General features: G+C 38.0%; 1 protein-coding gene across 3 annotated transcripts in view; it reads left to right on the top strand.

Annotated features, from left to right (window-relative positions):
- USP15 (ubiquitin specific peptidase 15) overlaps nt 1–19,920 on the top strand; it is a 149,995-nt gene that overhangs the window by 66,593 nt on the left and 63,482 nt on the right. For 2 of the 3 annotated variants that reach the window (XM_011925966.1, XM_011925965.1), the window contains exon 6: nt 736–797. In XM_011925966.1, the coding sequence (XP_011781356.1) occupies nt 736–797 (62 nt within the window). Of the gene's footprint in view, nt 1–735; nt 798–9,914; nt 11,450–19,920 lie in introns of those variants that run through there. The other variant, XM_011925967.1, reaches the window with a different exon arrangement.

Below are 19,920 nucleotides of genomic sequence, written 5' to 3'. Positions count from 1 at the left end.
AAGACTTATTAGACTGGAAGATATAAGGAAAGATTTTAGGGTGTTTTAAAATAAAGTATAGCTCCACCAAAGCCTATACTTTTTATTTATTAGACGTGTTTTCTGTCTGCCTCATCCATGCTGTAACGGAGAACTTCAGTCTGATTCTCATAAATGGGACTCTATCATTTGTATATTTAAAGATTCTATAATTTCCATGGTGATAATGTAAATACACACTAATTTCAAAACCCCAAATAAATTCTATATAATCTGTAATTTGGAATTATCTGTCATCCTTCGTCTGCTTTTGCATAAAAATAAGTTAGCCAAGATCCTATGTCAGTGTGTTTAACAACTGCAAACATTTATTGAGCATCTCTTATTTACAGAGTTCTCTGTTACAACCTACAAATACAAATAGAAAATATATTTTCTGAATTCAAGGAATTTATATTCTGTGTACTTGGTTTACGTTTTCTTATACTTAAAGTCATGGAACCAATGGTTTTCTTTACAGTTTATCTTCTACAGTTCCTTCTCACTATCATTACTGATTTTTTGTTATTTGAGGTCTTTTAGTTTCCCCTGCCTAGCTTTGGAATCAAAATGCAGATTACCTGTTCACCTTGTCTACTGTTTTGCTTTATATAATCACAGAGTTACTTTAGTTTCTTAGTTTACCCAGCTATCTTCTAAAGTTATTTTAAATTCAGAGTTATGGAAAAACACCCTTTTATTGTGTCGTATTTGCAGGTATTAGTGATAGAACAGAAAAATGAAGATGGAACATGGCCAAGGGGTCCTTCTACTCCTAAGTAAGTGCTGCCACTTCTTATGGCCTTATTGTATGATTTTGAAGCCTTTCATGTTAGATAATCAAATCCACAATGATAGAAGAACCTAGTTGTGTATTGCAGAAATTCATGCCTTCTTTATCTTTGAGTATTTTATTCTTAGTATACAAGCTATCTACATTTGCTCTTAATATGTTACTATTTTAAAAGCTTCCAATTATAAATATCTTAAGGCATAGTATAAATATATGGTATAAATGAGAAAGTTACGTTGTCTAATACAGTCAAATCATTAAACATTTGTTTAATTTTTTGAAGCTTTTTGTGCTTTTTTAAAGTATCTTAAAATATTTCTTTATCAAAATGAATCTGATGTGAAAGTAATATATTTATTCAAATGAAAGTTTTAGAATAAAAAAGAACAAATAGAGGAGTATATGATGTATTTTCGAGGGTAAGTGAAAGAAGAATTAGGAATCTTTTTAGCTGTTTTAGAACTAACAGATCTGTACTCCATTATCAAAACACAAGGCCAGTTGTGTTTAAGTATTAAGACTTCTCACAGCTTTAAGAAGTAATATGGTACATGTCCCCCCTATTACTGTAATGTTTCTGTTTCTGCAAAAGGACACTTTATAATCAAACACATTAATATTTTTTCAGCACATATTCACACTAAGTGGGATAAATAAGGACTATAAATAGCATTATATCGGTTCAGGTTAGGTTGCCACTAAATGAACTGTGAAAAAATTTTTAAGTTTTCAGAGCTTTGGAATTTCAGATGTTCTGATAAGGGATTGTAAACCTGTATTTTGAAATTCTTAATGATATTTTTAAATAAAATTAAAAATTAATAACAACTCAGTGCATTTTAACCAAGCAAGTAAAAAGTCTGCAACTTTATTTTATTTAAAACTACAATGCACCCTCTGGGCGCAGTGGCACATGCCTGTAATCCCAGCACTTTGGGAGGCCAACGCAGGCAGATCACAAGGTCAGGAGTTTGAGACCAGCCTAGCCAACATGGTGAAACCCCATCTCTACTAAAAATACAAAAATTAGCCGGGAGTGGTAATGCATCCCTGTAATCCCAGCTACTTGGGAGACTGAGACACGAGAATCGCTTGAACCTGGGAGGCAGAGGTTGCAGTGAGCTGAGATCGTGCCACTATACTTCCAGCTTGGGCAACAGAGTGAGACTTTCTCCAAAAAATAAATAAATTAAATAAAATAAAACCACAATGTACCTTTTATAAGTGGTTTTCTATCCTTTTTATCTTATGTGAATTTTTTTTTTCATTTAAAAATATCATGAGAAGGCACCTAAATATGTTAATTATGTGGAGGTGATTTTTATTCTTACCCTACTTAGTTGGATGTAGTACAAGGGTAGAACTTAGTATAAAAGTAGAACTTTTATTAAGAAGATGTTAATATTAAAAGCATGTGGGTTGAATTATGTAGATTTAATAACTGATGAAGGTTTAGATAGGAATATTTTTTGTGAACATTTACTTTTAGTCTTCAAAGCAGAACCACTGTTGTTTCCTAAATGTTTAGATTGCTATGTACTTGCTTTATCTTTAAATTATTTTTGAAATTACAAAATTGTTTGTGGATTAATATTTTTTAAAAAAACCATGAGTTCTAAAGATTGAGAAATCTTTTCTACTCAAAATGATGATTTTTGCCCAAAAGATAAGACTAATTTTATATTTTCTTTTATTCTCTAATAACACAATATCATTTTTATTTATTCCAACAACTGTAGTACTTGGCTTTGTGTAAAAGAAAACACAGTTTCCTATGTAATACCCAACACACCATACGCATGCAGTAAATATTGATGAATGCAGGTGCTGTATTAGAGATGTACAGAAGTACAATTAAGAGTCCCATTTTTCACTGGATCTACTAGTTTAATAAGGATGCCATATATTAAAGCATAGAAAAGTTAAACATCCATTCCCTCTAAAACGTAAGAAATACTATGTAGCAGTATGTCATAAATTGCCAAATAATTTACTAGAATACAGAAAAAGATTTGCAGCTGTATATGAAAAGATTCTCAGAAAACTAAGAATAAAGGGAAATTCTAATTTAACACAACCTGTATACCTCAAGTCTGTAGCAAAAGTTATATTTCATTGAGAAATTTTTAGCACAATTTAAATAACAGTAGGAGATAAGAAAGAAGAAATAAAGTTCACTATTTGTATATGATACAGTCATTTGTATAAATTCCAAAACAGTCAGCAAACTACTAGAACTGAGAAAATTCAGCAAGGTTGTCTAATATAAGATTAATTTATAAAAAGCAGTTGTTTTTTCTATAGCGAGAGATCAGCAGTCTTTTTAAAATGTTTTCAGCTTTGTGGGCCATATGGTCTCTGTCATAACTGTAACTGCTGATGTAGTATGAAAGCAGCCTTAGACATCATGTCAAGACATGGCAATGCCTGTGTTCCAATAAAACTTTATTTGTAAGTAGATGGCAAGCTTGAATTTGGCCTGTGAGCCATAGATTTCTAACCCCTGCCATTTATCATGAGAAACCCACTTAGAAAATAGTCTAACAAAAATTAACTTAATTAAAAATGTATAAAACCTTCATGGGAAAAAAAATATAAGTTTATTAGAAACTAAAAGATTGTCGTGTAATATATGGCTTAACCTAGTAATGCCTGTTTTCTCTAAAGCACATCAGTGTCTCCTGTTCAAAATTCTTTTTTTAAGAAACTTGACAAACTCATTTTAAAGTTAGTATACACCAATACAAGTCCAGGATTAGCTGAATCAGTTTTGACAGAAAAGAGGAAGGAAGGAACACTAGACCTACAAGTTAATTGAGAGTTACTGTAAAATTATACTAATAACAACATAATGCTAGCAAAAGAAAGGCAAATAGATTGGTATAAACGAGTAATCTCAGACAGATTCATGTATATTTGACAACTTGGTATATGATGTGGCACAATTAGGTCGTGAGGTTGCTTAAAGCAGATGATTACTTAGATTTCATAGGAGTACTGGCTATTTGGAAAAAAAGAAAGCTAGAGCCCTACCTTCTACTTTATATGCAAAGGCTAACTCTAGAAGGATTAAAGACCTAAATAAGAAATGTAACACTTTAAAGTGAATAGTAGGCTGGGCATAGTGGCTCATGCCTGTAATCCCAGCACTTTGAGTGGTCAGGAGTTCAAGACCAGCCTGGCCAACATGGTGAAACCCTGCCTCTACTAAAATTACAAAAATTAGCTGGTATGTTGGTGGACACCTATAGTCCCAGCTACTCGGGAGACTGAGGCAGGAGAATTGCTTGAACCCGGGAGGCAGAAGTTTCAGTGAGCCAAGATCGTGCCACTGCACTCCAGCCTGGATGACAGAGTGAGACTCTTATCTGAAAATAAATATATAAATAAAAGTGAATAGTAGCAATTTTGGAGAATAGTTACATCATAGGGATCATAGAATATAATGTTCAAATTTAATGGATCTGATTACATCGGAATTAAGGATTTCTGTTAAAAGAACTATACACAGAGTTAAAAGTCAGATCCACTAAATTTGAATATATAAAGGGAATAATACCTGTAATATATTAAGAACTCCTATAAGTTAACAGAAACAAAGAAAAATAGCTTCTAAAAAATAGATAAAAGATACTAACAATTTAAATAAAGGGTAGCCAAGTGCTGAGAGGTAGATGAGAAGATAGACAAATTCACTAGTAATCAGAAAAAAAATGAATGTAAATGAGATACACTTTTTCACCCATCAGAATGACAAATATTTAAAAGTTTGCTGATGCTAAGTGTTGGGTATGGTGTAGACATCTGTGTACTTACGATGCCAGTGTAAACTGATATTGTCATTCTGTAAATCAGTCAATAGTTAATTAAATCAGAAGTGTTTAATCCCTCTGACCCAGCACTCAGGGGAATTTTTAAACAGATCTGTGAGGAGATAATCTTTGTAGCTGCATAGTTTGTGGTAGTGGGGATTTGGAGATAACCTAGCTAAATATCCATCACTGGTAAAAATAGAGCAAATAAGAAAAATGAGATGGTAGTAACAATGGTGAAATCTTTAAAACTAGATGAAACTTTAAAACATACAGTTGAGAGAAAGAAACAATGAGATTCATAAATACTTAAGAACATAGAAAAATCACAGTAGAAGGAAATCGGAGTAGAGATAATAGGAAAAAAGGTAACATGTTTGAGGAAGTATCATTTGCTAAATTTATTTATATTTCTATAGTTGAAGCAAGAGTACAGACTCTATTTTCTGGATGAATACTGGCTTAAAAAAAACAAATGGGGCTGGGCACGGTGGCTCATGCCTATAATCCTAGCACTTTGGAGGCTGAGACAGGTGGATCATTTGAGATCAGGAGTTCAAAACCAGCCTGACCAACATGGTGAAACCCCGTCTCTACTAAAAATACAAAAATTAGGCATGGTGGCAGACACCTGTAATCCCAACTATTCGGGAGGCTGAGGCAGGAGAATTGCTTGAACTCAGGAGGCAGAGGTTACAGTGAGCCGAGATCACACCACTACACTCTAGCCTGTTCATTGAAAAGCACGTTGTAGGCTGAACAAGGTGGCTCACACCTGTAATCCTAGCATTTTGAGAGGACAGAGGAGGATCACTTGAGCCCAGGAGTCCAAGATGATTCTGTGCCACATAACAAGACCCTGTCTCCCCAAAAAAATACAAAAAATTAGCCAGGTATGGTGGCATGCACCTGTAGTCTCAGCTACTCCAGAAGCTGGAGTGGGAAGATTGCGTGAGTCCAGGAGTTCAAGGCTGCAAAGAGCTATGATCACACCACTCACTGCACTCCAGCATGTGTGACAGAGGAAGACCCTGTCTCCTAAAAGGAACAAACAAAAACAGAAAAGCATGTTGTAAGCACATGATGTTAGCTTAGGCAAATTTAACTCCAGCTCAAGGCATGTAATTTTAGGTCCTTAGGAAGGACTTCAAGATATTAAGATATAGAACAGTTTATACTCCTCAAAATTGTCACATATTTGCCAGAAGACAACCCCTGGCCTTCAAGATGGCATGAAAATGCTGGTTCTGATATATATCACTAACCTGGAATTTGTCCATCATGTTGCATAGCACATAACCAGTTCCTAGCTAGGGTGTCAAATACCAAAGAAAAATAATTAAGCTGTAATATGGTGATAGAAAGAAGAATCACTGGTAGAATTTATTAAAACAGTTTCCTGGGCCCCATCCTCAGAATTTCTTATTTGTTATATCTGGGCATGACTCATTTCTAATAAGCTTGCAGGTGACACCAATGCTGTTGTTCTAAGGATGACACTCAGAAATTTTGTAGGTAATGTTTATTGACATTTACTATGTGAACAACATAGTGGCATCCAGGTTCCCACCCCAGACCAGCAAAATATAAATCTTTATACTTAGCCAAGGAATTTGCATTTTAAATACTTCTTGTGAACAAGAAAATGTAAGAATACTACCACAAGTAGGCACATGTGAAACCACATGTTAGTATTTTGTCTGTTCCATACTGCTGAAAATAGAGGAGCCTACTTAGTGCTCTGATGTCCTAAAATTGTATTAGCCCCATTTTGATTAGATTTGAAACTGTATCTTCAGCTGAAGCATAACTTTTTGGGCTACTTGAGAAGAAATGCTAAATAGTCAAAGCTGTTGAGGGAAAAATATAATTTAATTTAAAACATGTAGTCATTTAGTTACAAAAACGATATGTGCATATGCTTTTTATCAGCACCTATAACAACTCAAAGTCTGTATTAGAAATCTAAGAACCTACCCAAAAAATACTCACTCAAAAGTTTTCTGGTCAGGCACAGTGGCTCACGCCTATAATCCCAGCACTTTGGGAGGCCAAGGTGGGTGGATCACTTGAGGCCAGGAGTTTGAGACCAACCTGGCCAACATGGTGAAACCCCATCTCCATTAAAAATGCAAAAATTAGCCAGGGGTGGTGGCAGCATCTGCAGTCCCAGCTACTTGGGAGGCTGAGGCAGGAGAATCACTTGAACCCAAAAGGTGAAGGTTGCAGTGAGCTGAGATCGCGCCACTGCACTCCACTCTGGGTGGCAGAGCGAGACTCTGTCTCAAAGAAAAAATAAAAGAAAAAGTTTTTTAACTGAATTTTTTACTAGATATCAACATATAATTTGAATTTTTTATTTTTATATTCATGCTGCATTTTTTAACCACTGCTTATTTTATCAGGACTTGCATTTCTAATCTAGTTTTTAAGTTTGATTTCTTAAACAGCCTCTTAAAAACATGATCTTTTCTAATGATACCTTAGAAAAAGTTTCCTCCCCTAGTTTTACAAAATTCTGTTAAATTTCACCTTTTTTTTTTTTTTTTTTTAAGGGTTTAGCATTGGGTGGATAATCTAGTTATTCTATTGCAGATGTGTAGTTAGTAAAATCTTATATTTCTAAAAAATGATTTTACAGTGGAATCATTATAGAAGCCTGGGGATTCCTAGAGAGAATTTGATTTAAATTTATTGATTTTCATTAATTAGTCAAAAAATATTGTCAAAAGACGTGTGCTTAAGTATTTGGTGAAAAAATTAAGAGTCATTGATAATCTTGAAGAGGTGATTTTTCTTGGACTAGAAAACATCCAAAGAAAAATTTACCATCATCCAGAATAGGACATGAGTGGCAGAAAAAAAAATCAAATGGAAAACCATGCTAATAGCTCTTACTCATACACTGTGCCTCTGCCATTTGTGGTGGTCTGATTAAGGGAATTCCAAATTGATGACTGAAACTCTATAAACTTAATCTCATGACACAGTAGTACTTTCACAGCACTGTCTTCCTGAGTGCTCTGCTTGGAGAGAGGAAGAACTTTATAAATAAAACCATTGCATACTACTTTTTTGGTTGGGACAGATAGTAAGCACCTAGGTGATTCTGCAATATTCTGTTTTTGTTTTTTTACACCATCCTAAACGTCTTTAGAAATTTTTAGAGAGTATTTAATCCCTGTTTGCATTTATAACTGCAAAGCAGTTAAATGGATTTGGAAATGATGCATAGACTCATTTGGTTAAAACTTATTAAAATACGTGTTGACTCTAGCCATTCTTTATTCCTTGTCATTCAGCCAGTTCATACATTTCAGTAACACCAGTCTTCAATCTGAAATGCAATCTGTGAACTATAAATCTAGAGTAATATTCCAAAATCTATAATTTGTTGTTGTTGTTTTAAACAGGGCCTCACTCTCGTTACCCAGGCTGGAGTGCAGTGGAGCAGTCACAGCTCACTGTAGCCTCGAATTCGCAGGCTCAGATGATCTTCCCACCTCAGCCTCCCAAGTAGCTGGGACTACAGGCACACCACCACACCTGGCTAATTTTTGGGTTTTTTTGGTTTTTTGTTTGTTTGTTTTGTTTTGTTTTTGTAAAGATGGGGTTTCACCATGTTGCCCAGGCTAGTCTCAAACTCCTGGGCTCAAGCAGTCTGCCTACCTCAGTCTCCCAAAGTGCTGGGATTACAGGCATGAGCCACCGTGCCCAGCTGTTATCTTTTTAAAAGACATTTTGAATCCTTAAATTTCCTTTTATGCCTTATTTTATGTTGTTATCATTCTCATTAAGAAACAGACGTAGAGTGGTGTTTTCTGAGACTTTCAAGTTTGAGGTAATGGAATAGCCAAACAAAAATGCTTAGATTACAATTAAAGAAGGGGAGCTCCAGTATGGAATACTGAGAACTGCAGGTATGGAGTCATATTCCTAAAAATGGGAATATATGCATATATAAATTAACCAAAAATGTAGAGAACAACATACCAAAACCTTAAAGAGCATCCTGAAATAATGAAGAAGGACAGTTGGCATCAAATAGAATAATCATGAAGGCTCAGGAAAACTTGTGCTGATCAAAACAAAAAGTCCCTGATTTTTTAGGGATACATACTGTTGTGTTTTCAGGTGAAATTATGGGTGTCTAGAATTTGCTTTAAACTACTCCAGCTAAAGAGGGGGTCGGAGGGAAGATGAAGGATTATAGAAAAAATAAGAATGGTAGAATGTTAATTTTCGAATATCATCCTTTTGTAGTGGCCATACTAATCTTCTCTGTATCGTTCCACTTTTGGTATATGTCCTGGTAAAGCACGCACTAGAATGTTATTTTTGAAGCGGAGTTTCTGATATTAGGTACATGAGGGTTAATGTATGTTTCAAAATTTCTGTAATAAAGTTTAAATAAAAATGGGTTGCAAGTTTGGTGCTTAGATTCATAATGGCTGAAAAACTTATTGTAATTTCATTTATTTAAAATGGAACGTTTTATGTTATCAAATATTATATGTAAAAGTAAGCAGTCAAAATAAGGAAAAATAGAGCTATGAAAAACAATTTATATGTAATGTAAATCTACTTAAGCTCTCTTTTGTGTATCTTTAAGCACCTAACATCCTACCTGGCATATAGGAAGCACACAGCAAATGCTGTTGAACTGAACTAATATGTATCTTACAACAGTAAAAATGTTTAATTTTTTAGGAGATTTGGAAGGTTCTTTTTCTTTCAGAGCTTGTCTTAGGATTGATTATCAGAAATGGAGAGTGTAATGTTGGTCTTGTTTTTGTTACTAAGATAATTTTTGTTTTATGGTGTTAGATTGTATGAAGTTAGGTTGTTTTACAGTGTTGGGTTTGAAAATATAAAAATCTTTAAATAACTGTTTTGCTGTGTCAGCATTCAGACTTCTCTGTATTTTGGTTGCTTAACATGGTATTAGATTTCCATGAGTGTTAAATGTTTAGTTGACTTACTAAAAGCAAGTTGTGTTTTTCTATTGAAGTAAGAGGCTCAACTTAGTCTTGAATTGCATGTTTTCAGTTGAAACATATTGGGCATAGAGAAATTCAGATACTACAAACATTCATTTGTCAGGAGTAAGGCTGAATTTTCTCTCTTCATGAAACCACTTCAGCTAAATGGAAGTCATTCCTTTTTCTGTCTGAAGGCGCGATATATTATACCTAGCCCAAACTGGCCAAAATTAGTTTAATTCTAGGTAAGTGATTTGATGTCTAGTTAATTTATGATATTCTTAGCATTTTTTTCTCTCCTTTTTCTAGAGAGCCACTAGAGCAGAGTTGCTAGTGAACAGTTTAATTTCCACATACGTCACAGAAAGAGAGCTAAAGGGCTCTGGTTATCATCCACAGACTGACCAATCAACCCCTAAATAACCTGATACTAACTCCACAAATGTTAGCTAGATTGGACCATGTGTAATCTGAGTCAGAAGTCGGAATCAGAAGAGATAAATGATGCGTTATCACTCATCAGGAATGTCTGTAACAGTATTGTAAAATTGTTATACTTTACCTTTACCTGTTGACCACATCCATCCTTATCTCTCTGATCACCTTGCTGTTTAAGGACAGTCCCTGTACTCTACCTATAGTATTTATCTCGATGCTTCCTGGTCCTTACTTTTTCTTTTATTATCTCCTTTCTCCTACATATTTAAATGCCTAGCATAGTGCCATACATACGGTAAACACTAGTTCATTGTTTTTATTTCTTTCCTAATGTCATCTTCCCCCTCAGCCTATGAACATAAACACATCTTCATCTTTAAAACCAAAAACCATATGCTTCCTCCATATACCATCTTTTAGCTTTTTTTTCTTTGACAGCCACCTACATTTAAAAGTCTATACTTAATGTTGCTTGCCACCCATTCAGGATTTAACAAAGTTCTTATTTGTTTTTCCTTTTAACCTAGTTTATTTGACCTGCCTTTAGTATTTCTTTTTGATAACCATCTCCTAAAGAAATTCTCTGAATTTGAATACATGGTACAACCTTTTATTCCAAGGACTTTGCCTCTCTGACCAGTCCTTTGTCTAGCTTTCCTCTTTAGGGTTGCAACATTTGGTTTTGCAAATTGTGCACAGCTCTAGGGGGCATCATTCACATCATGTGTAGTCTATGTGACAGGCCCTCCCTGGCACGGTGCAGTGCAGCTTCGCTAACTGTTTGCAGCAGCTCTGCTCAGACCTTAAATGCATTGACATTCCCTAAATTTCTGTCGGAAGACCTCTTTTATCATACTGTAGTAGGTGTTCAAAATTAGGTGATTCTGTGCTAATCCTCTCCCCCAGTTCAAACTGACACAAAATATGCCATTCTCTATTTCTAGACTAGACCACTTTTCTGAATTCCAGATTTTTCTTAAATTTCATGTAGGACTCACCACCTCAGATTAAACCAAATCTTTTTACCCCTCTTTCTCCTATCCCCTCAACCTAAACTGTATCCATTTCCTGTGTTGCCTATTTCAAGTACCATCTAAGAGCCATCCTGAGTTCCTCCTCCAGCCTTTCTTCTCTCGTCTAGTTAGTCAGCAAGTCTTGCAGATTCTACCTCCCCACCTGAAGTTTTCAAACACTTTGATCTTGGTACCCCTTTTACATTCTTGAAAATTATTAAAGACCCAAAAAACTTCTGTTATATGGGTTATATCTATTAATGTTTGTCATATTCGAAATAGAAATAAGATTTTAAGGTATTTTAAAGTAATAGTACAAAACCGTTGTATTTTGACATGAATAACATTTTTATGAAAGTAACTATATTCCAAAACAATAAAATTACCAAAAAGCGTTGCACTGTTTTTTATTTTTGCAAATTTCTTTACTGTCTGACTGAATAGAGGACAGCTAAATTCTTGTATATTTTTCTGCATTTAATTTATTGTAATACAATGTTTGGGTTGAAGTACATGAAGCAAATTCAGCCTCACACAGATACATAGTTGAAAAGGAGTATTTTCAGATCATTAATACCACATCAAAACTTGACCAGTGGTGGTTTAAGTCTTAAAGTTTAATGATAGAATCTGAAACCATATCAATGAACCTTTTGTAATATTAAAATCTTTCAAATGTAAATTTCATACATTGTGGTCATTTGAAAAATATTGATTCACTGAGTTATGCAGATCTTCCAAATGTTGACACATTTTATTCTACAGTTTTTTTCAAATCACATTTTTTAAAACATCACCTGTCTTATGAGAAAAACCTAAGTATTGGGAAGCTGTCAACTTCGTGGTGTCAGAGTCAAGTTTTCCAAGATTCTAATTCTTGCTCGAAAGCCCATATTTTATCATTGGCAGCAAATACATTGTTTTCCTTAAAGACACAGCCTTCCTTCATTCGTTTTTGAGAAAACCTCTGCTTGATAGCCATATTAGTCCATTTTCATGCCGCTGATAAAGACATATAGGAGACTGGGCAATTTACAAAAGGAAGAAGTTTATTGGATTTACAGTTCTACATGACTAGCGAGGCCTCACAATCATGGTGGAAGGCAAGGAGGAGCAAGTCATGTTTCAGAGGGAGCTTGTGCAGAGAAACTCCTGGTTTTTGTGTGTGTGTGTGTCTTTTTTTGATTTTATTTTAAGTTCTGGGATACATGTGCAGAATGTGCGGGTTTGTTACATGACTATGCATGTGCCATGATAGTTTGCCGCACCTATCAACCCGTCATCTAGGTTTTAAGCCCCACATGCATGAAGAGTTTGTCCTAATGCTCTCCCTCCCCTTTCCGCCCACCCGCTGACAGGCCCCGGTATGTTGTTCCCCTCCTTGTGTCTATGTGTTCTCATTGTTCACCTCCCACTTATGTGTGAGAATATGTGGTGTTTGATTTTCTGTTCCTGTGTTTGCTGAGAATGATGGCTTCCAGCTTCATCCATGTCCCTGCAAAGGATGTGAATTTGTTCTTTTTTATGGCTGCATAGTATTCCATGGTGTATATGTGCCACATTTTGTTTATCCAGTCTATCATTGATGGACATTTGGGTTGGTTCCAGGTCTTTGCTATTGTAAATAGTGCTGCAATAAACACATGTGCATGTGTCTTTATAGTAGAATGGTTTATAATCCTTTACCTAGTAATGGGATTGCTGGGTCAAATGGTATTTCTGGTTCTAGATCCTTGAGGAATCGCCACACTGTCTTCCGCAATGGTTGAACTAATTTATGCTCCCACCAGTAGTGTAAAAGCATTCCTGTTTCTCCACATCTTCTCCAGCATCTGTTGTTTTCTGACTTTTTAATAATCGCCATTCTGACTGGCGTGAGATGGTATCTCATTGTGGTGGGATTTGCATTTCTCTAATGACCAGTGATAAAGAGCTTTTTTTCACATTTGTTGGCTGCATAAATGTCTTCTTTTGAGAAGTGTCTGTTCATATCCTTCGCCCACTTTTTGATGAGGTTGTTTTTTTTTCTTGTAAATTTGTTTAAGTTCCTTGTAGATTCTGGATAATAGCCCTTTATCAGCTGGATAGATTGCAAACATTTTCTTCCATTCTATAGGTTGCCTGTTCACACTGATGATACTTTCTTTTCCTTTGCAGAAGCTCTTTAGTTTGATTAGCTCCCATTTGTCAATTTTGGCTTTTGTTGCGATTGCTTTTGGTGTTTTAGTCATGAAGTCATTTCCCGTGACTGTGTCCTGAATGGTATTGCCTAGATTTTCTTCTAGGGTTTTTATGGTTTTGGGTTTTATGTTTAAGTCTTTAATCTATCTTGAGTTAATTTTTTGTAAGGTATTAGGAAGGGGTCCAGTTTCTGTTTTCTGCATGTGGCTAGCCATTTTTCCCACCACCGTTTATTAAACAGGGAATCATTTCCCCATGTTTGTGTTTGTCAGGTTTGTGAAAGACCACATGATCTTTTATTGATTTGCATATGTTGAAACAGCTTTGCATCCCAGGATGTGTGGAGTTATTTCTGGGGCCTCTGTTCTGTTGCATCGGTCTACATATCTTTTTTGGTACTAGTACCAGGCTGTTTTGGTTATGTAGCCTTGTAGTATAGTTTGAAGTCAGGTAGCATGATGCCTCCAGCTTTCTTCTTTTGCTTAGGATTTTCTAGGCTATACTGGCCCGTTTTTGGTTCCATATGAAATTTAAAGTAGTTTTTTCTAATTCTGTGAAGAATGTCAATGGTAGCTCAATGGGAATAGCATTGAATCTATAAATTACTTTGGGCAGTGTGGCCATTTTCACAGTATTGATTCTTCCTATCCATCAGCATGGAATGTTTTTCCATTTGTTTGTGTCCTATCTTACTTCCTTGAGCAGTGGTTTGTAGTTCTCCTTGAAGAAGTCCTTCACATCCCTTGTAAGTTGTATTCCTAGGTATTTTATTCTCTTTGTAGCAGTTGTGAATGGGAGTTCACTCATGATTTGACTCTCTGCTTGTCTATTTTTGGTGTATAGGAATCCTTGTGATTTTTCCACATTGATTTTCTATCCTGAGACTTTGCTGAAGTTGTTTATCAGCTTAAGGAGATTTTGGGCTTAGACGATGGGCTTTTCTAAATATGCAATCATGTCATCTGCAAACAGAGACCATTTGACTTCCTCTCTTCCTATTTTAGTACTCTTTATTTCTTTCTCTTGCCTGGTTGCCCTGGCCAGAACTTCCAGTACTTCGCTGAATAGGAGTGGTGAGAGATGGCATCTTTGTATTGTGCCGGTTTTCAAAGGGAATGCTTCCAGCTTTTGCCCATTCAATATGATATTGGCTATGGGTCTGTCATAAATAGCTGTTATTTTTTTGAGAGATGTTTCATCAATAACTAGTTTATTGAGAGTTTTTAACATGAATGGATGTTGAATTTTATTGAAAGCCTTTTCTGCATCTATTGCGATATTCATGTGGTTTTTGTCATTGGTTCTGTTTATGTGATTGATTACTTTTATTGATTTGCATATGTTGAACCAGCTTTTCTTCCCTGGGATGAAGCCCACTTGATCATGGTGGATAAGCTTTTTGATGTGCTGCTGGATTCGGATGACCAACATTTTATTAAGGATTTTTGCATCAATGTTCATCAGGGATATTGGCCTGAAATTTTCTTTTTTTGTTGTATCTCTGCCAGGTTTTGGTATCAGGATGATGCTGGCCCCATAAAATGAGTTAGAGAGGAGTCCCTCTTTTTCAATTGTTTGGAATATTTTCAGAAGGAATGGTACCAGCTCCTATTTGTACCTCTGGTAGAATTCGGCTATGCATCCGTCTGGCCCTGGGCCTTTTGTGGTTGGTAGGCTATTAATTACTGCCTCAATTTCAGAACTTGTTACTGGTCTATTCAGGGATTCGACTTCTTCCTGGTTTAGTCTTGGGAGGGTGTATGTGTCCAAGAATTTATCCGTTTCTTCTAGATTTTCTAGTTTATTTGCATAGAGGTGTTTATAGTACTCTCTGATGGTAGTTTTTTATTTCTGTGGGATCAGTGGTGATATCCGCTTTATCATTTTTGTTGCATCTATTTGATTCTTCTCTCTTTTCTTCATTAGTCTAGCTAGCAGTCTGTCTATTTTGTTATTTTTTCCCAAAAAAACAGCTCCTGGATTCATTTATTTATTTATTTATTTTGAAGGGTTCTTCCTTTCTCTATCTCTTTCAGTTCTGCTCTGATCTTAGTTATTTCTTGTCTTCTGCTAGCTTTTGAATTTGTTTGCTCTTCCTTCTTTAGTTCTTTTAATTGTGATATTAGGGTTTCAATTTTAGATCTTTCCAGCTTTCAGGTATGGGCATTTAGTGCTATAAATTTCCCCCTACACCCTGCTTTAACCATGTCCCAAAGATTCTGGTACATTGTCTCTTAGTTCTCATTGGTTTCAAAGAACTTCTTTATTTCTGCCTTCATTTCATTATTTACCCAGGAGTCCTTCAGGAGCAGGGTCTTCAATTTCCATGTAGTTGTGCCGTTTTGGGTGAGTTTCTTAATCCTGAGTTCTTACTTGATTGCACTACTTGATTGCACTGTGGTGTGAGAGACTGTTAGGATTTCTATTCTTTTGCATTTGCTGAGGAGTGTTTTACTTCCATTTATGTGGTCGATTTTAGAATAAGTGCCATGCGGCGCTGAGAAGAATGTATATTCTGTTCATTGTGATGAAGAGTTTGTGAATGTCTGTGAGGTCCACTTGATCCAGAGCTGAGTTCAAGTTCTGAATATCCTTGTTAATTGTCTATCTCATTGATCTGTGTAGTATTGACAGTAGGGTGTTAGAGACTCCCACTGTTACTGCATGGGAGTCTGAGTCTCTTTCTAGGTCTCTAAGAACTTGTTTTATGAATCTGGGTGCTCCTATATTGGGTCCACATACATTTAGGATAGTTAGCACTTCTTGTGGCATTGATCCCTTTACCATTATGTAATGCCCTTCTTTGTCTCTTTTGATCTTTGTTGGTTTAAAGTCTGTTTTATCAGAGACTAGGATTGCAACCCCTGCTTTTTTTTGCTTTCCATTTGCTTGGTAAATACTCCTCCAACCCTTTATTTTGAGCCTGTGTGTGTCTTTGCACGTGAAATGGGTCTCCTGAATATAGCACACCAATGGGTCTTGACTCTTCATCCAATTTGCCAGTCTGTGTCTTTTAATTGGAGCATTTAGCCCATTTATATTTAAGGCTAAATATTGTTATGTGTGAATTTGATCTGGTCATCATGATGCTAGCTGGATATTTTGCACGTTAGTTGATGCAGTTTCTTCATAGTGTCATTGGTCAGTATATTTTGGTGTGTTTTTGCAGTAGCTGGTACCAGTTTTTCCCTTCTATATTTAGTGCTTCCTTCAGGAGTTCTTGTAAGGGCTGCCTGGTGGTGACAAAATCCCTCCGCATTTGCTTGTTTGGAAAGGATTTTATTTCTCCTTTGCTTATGAAGCTTTGTTTGCCTGGATATGAAATTCTGGGTTGAAAATTCCTTTCTTTAAGAATGTTGAATATTGGCCCCTACTCTCTTCTGGCTTGTAGGGTTTCTGCAGAGTCTGCTGTTAGTCTGATGGGCTTCCCTTTGTAGGTGACCTGACCTTTCTTTCTGGCTGCCCTTAACATTTTTTCCTTCATTTCAACCTTGGAGAATCTGAAGATTATGTGTCTTGGGGCTGATCTTCTCATGAAGTATCTTAGTGGTGGTCTCTGTATTTCCTGATTTGGAATGTTGGCCTGTCTTACTAGGTTGGGGAAGTTCTCCCGAGAGTTCACTTCTCTGTGAATTTGTTTTCCGACTCAGTTCCATTCTACCCATCACTTTCAGGTACACTAATCAATTATAGGTTTGGTCTTTTCATATAGTCCCATATTTCTTGGAGGCTTTGTTCATTCCTTTTCATTCTTTTTTCTCTAATCTTGTCTTCATGCCTTATTTCAGAAAGGTGATCTTCAATCTGTGATATCCTTTCTTCTGCTTGATCGAGTCAGCTATTGATACTTGTGTATGCTTCACTAATTTCTCATGCTGTGTTTTTCAGTTCCATCTGGCCATTTATGTTCCTCGCTAAACTGGTTTTTGTAGTTAGCAGTTCCTGTAACCTTTTATCAAGGTTCTTAGCTTCCTTGCATTGGGTTAGAATATGCTGCTTTAGCTCAGAGGAGTTTATTACAGACCTTCTGAAACCTACTGCTGTTAATTCATCGGTGTCAGTCTTCTTCCAGGTTTGTGCCCTTGCTGGAGAGAAGTTGCGATCATTTGGAGGAGAAGCAGCTTTCTGGTTTTTGGGATTTTCAGCATTTTTGCACTAGTTTGTCCTCATCTTCGTGGATTTGTCTGCCTTTGGTGTTTGAGGCTGATGACCTTTGGATGGGGTTTTTGTTGGGGTATCTTTTTGTTGATGTTGTTGTTGTTATTGCTTTCTGTTTGTTTGTTTTTCTTCTAACAGTCAGGCCCCTCTTCTGCAGGTCTGCTGCAGTTTGCTGGAGGTTCTCTCCAGACCTTGTTCGCCTGGGTATCACCAGTGGAGGCTGCAGAACAGCAAAGATTGCTGCCTACTCCTTCCTCTGGAAGCTTCGTCCCAGAGGGGCACCGGCCTGATGCCAGCCGGAGCTCTCCTGTATGAGGTGTCTGTCGACCCCTGTTGTGAGGTCTCTCCCAGGCAGGAGGCATGGGGTCAGGGACCCACTTGAGGAGGCAGCCTGTCCCTTAGCAGAGCTGGTGCACTGTGCTGGGAGAATCCCCCTTGTCAGGATCAGCTGCTCTCTTCAGAGCCAGCAGCCAGGAAAGTTTAAGTCCACTGAAGCTACACCCACAACCATCCCTTCCCCCAGTTTGTCTGTCCCAGGGAGATGAGAGTTTTATCTGTAAACCCTTGGCTGGGGCTGCTGCATTTCCTTCAGAGATGCCCTGCCCAGTGAGGAGGAATGTAGAGAAGCAGTCTGGCCACAGCCACTTTGCCACACTGTGGTGAATCCTGCCCAGTCAAAACCTCCTAGTCTCCTTAGCACTGCTGGGGGGAAACCACCTACTAAAGCCTCAGTAATGGCGGATGCCCCTCCCCCAAACAAGCTCGATTGTCCCAACTCAATTCCAGACTGTTGTGCTGGCAGTGAGAATTTCAAGCCAGTGATTCTTAGCTTTCTGGGCTCGGTGGGTGGGACCCACTGAGCGAGCCCACTTGGCTCCCTGGCTTCAGCCCCCTTTCCAGGGGAGTGAATGATTCTGTCTCGCTGGCATTCCAGGCACCACTGTGGTTATGAAAAAAAACTCCTACAGCTAGCTCATTGCATTCCCAAACAGCCACTCAGTTTTATGCTTGAAACCCAGGGCCCTGGTGGTGTAGGCACACAAGTCCTAATCTGCAGATTGCAAAAACCATGGGAAAAGCATAGTACTTGGGCCAGGTAGCACAGTCCCTCATGGCTTCCCTTGGCCGAAGGAGGGAGGCCCCCCAGCTCCTTGCACTTCCCGGGTGAAGCAACGCCCCACCCTGCTTCTGCTCACTCTCTGCAGGTTGTACCCACTACCTAACCAGTTCCAATGAGATGGATACCTCAGTTGGAAATGCAGAAATCACCTGCCTTCTCCATTGATCTCCCTGGGAACCTCAGACCAGAGCTGTTTCTATTCGGCCATCTTGGCCCCTCCCTGAAACCCATGTTTAAAACCATCAGATCTCATGAGACCCATTCACTATCATGAGAACAGCATGGAAAAGACCCACCCCCGTGATTCAGTCATCTCCCACCAGGCCTATCCTACAACACATGGGAATTACAGGAGCTACAAGATGAGATTTGGGTGGGGACATAGAGCCAAACCACATCATTCTGTCCCTGGTCTCTCCCAAATCTCATCTCACATTTCAAAACCAGTCATGCCTTCCCAACAGTCCCCCAACTCTCAACTCATTTTAGCATTAATTCAGAAGTACACAGTCGAGTGTCTCATTCAAGACAAGGCAAGTCCCTTCCACCTATGAGCCTGTAAAATCAAAAACACGTTAGTTAGTTACTTCCTAGATACAAGGAGGATACAGGCATTGGGGTCAACACAGCCATTCCAAATGGGAGAAATTGGCCAAAACAAAGGGGCTATAGGCCCAATGCAAGTCCGAAATCCAGCAGGGCAGTCAAATCTTAGAGCTCCAAAATGATCTCCTTTGACTCCATGTCTCGCATCTGAGTCACGCTGGTGCAAGAGGTGGGCTCCCACAGCCTTCTACAGCTCTTTCCCTGTGGCTTTGCAGGGTATAACCCCACTGCTGGCTGTTTTCACGGGCTGGCATTGTCTGCAGCTTTTCCAGGTGCACAGTGCAAGCTCTCAGTAGATCTATACCATTCTGGGGTCTGGAGGACAGTGGCCCTCTTCTCACAGCTCCAGTTGGTGGTGCCCTAATAGGGACTCTGTGTGGGGGCTCCAAACCCATATTTCCCTTCCTCACTGCCCTAGCAGAGATTATCCATGAGGACCCTGCCCCTACAGCAAACTTCTGCCTGGGCATCCAGGCATTTCCATACCTCCTCCAAAATCAAGGCAGAGGTTCCCAAACCTCAATTCTTGACTTCTGTGAACCCACAGGCCCAGCACCACGTGGAAGCTGCCAAGGCTAGGGGCTTCCACACTCTGAAACAACAGCCTGAGCTGTACCTTGGCCCCTTTTAGCCGGAGCAGCTGGAACACAGGATACCAAGTCCCTAGGCTGCACAGAGCAGGGTGGCCCTGGGCCTAGCCCATAAAACCATCTTTCCTTTTAGGCCTCCAGGCCTGTGATGGGCGGGGCCGCCGTTAAGACCTCTGACATGCGCTGGAGACATTCCCCACCCCCCCACC

This window comes from Colobus angolensis, unplaced genomic scaffold (genome assembly GCF_000951035.1).
Source record: "Colobus angolensis palliatus isolate OR3802 unplaced genomic scaffold, Cang.pa_1.0 Scaffold67, whole genome shotgun sequence".
In the NCBI taxonomy this organism is placed as follows: domain Eukaryota; kingdom Metazoa; phylum Chordata; class Mammalia; order Primates; family Cercopithecidae; genus Colobus; species Colobus angolensis.
This window is presented reverse-complemented; position numbering and strand designations above follow the sequence as displayed.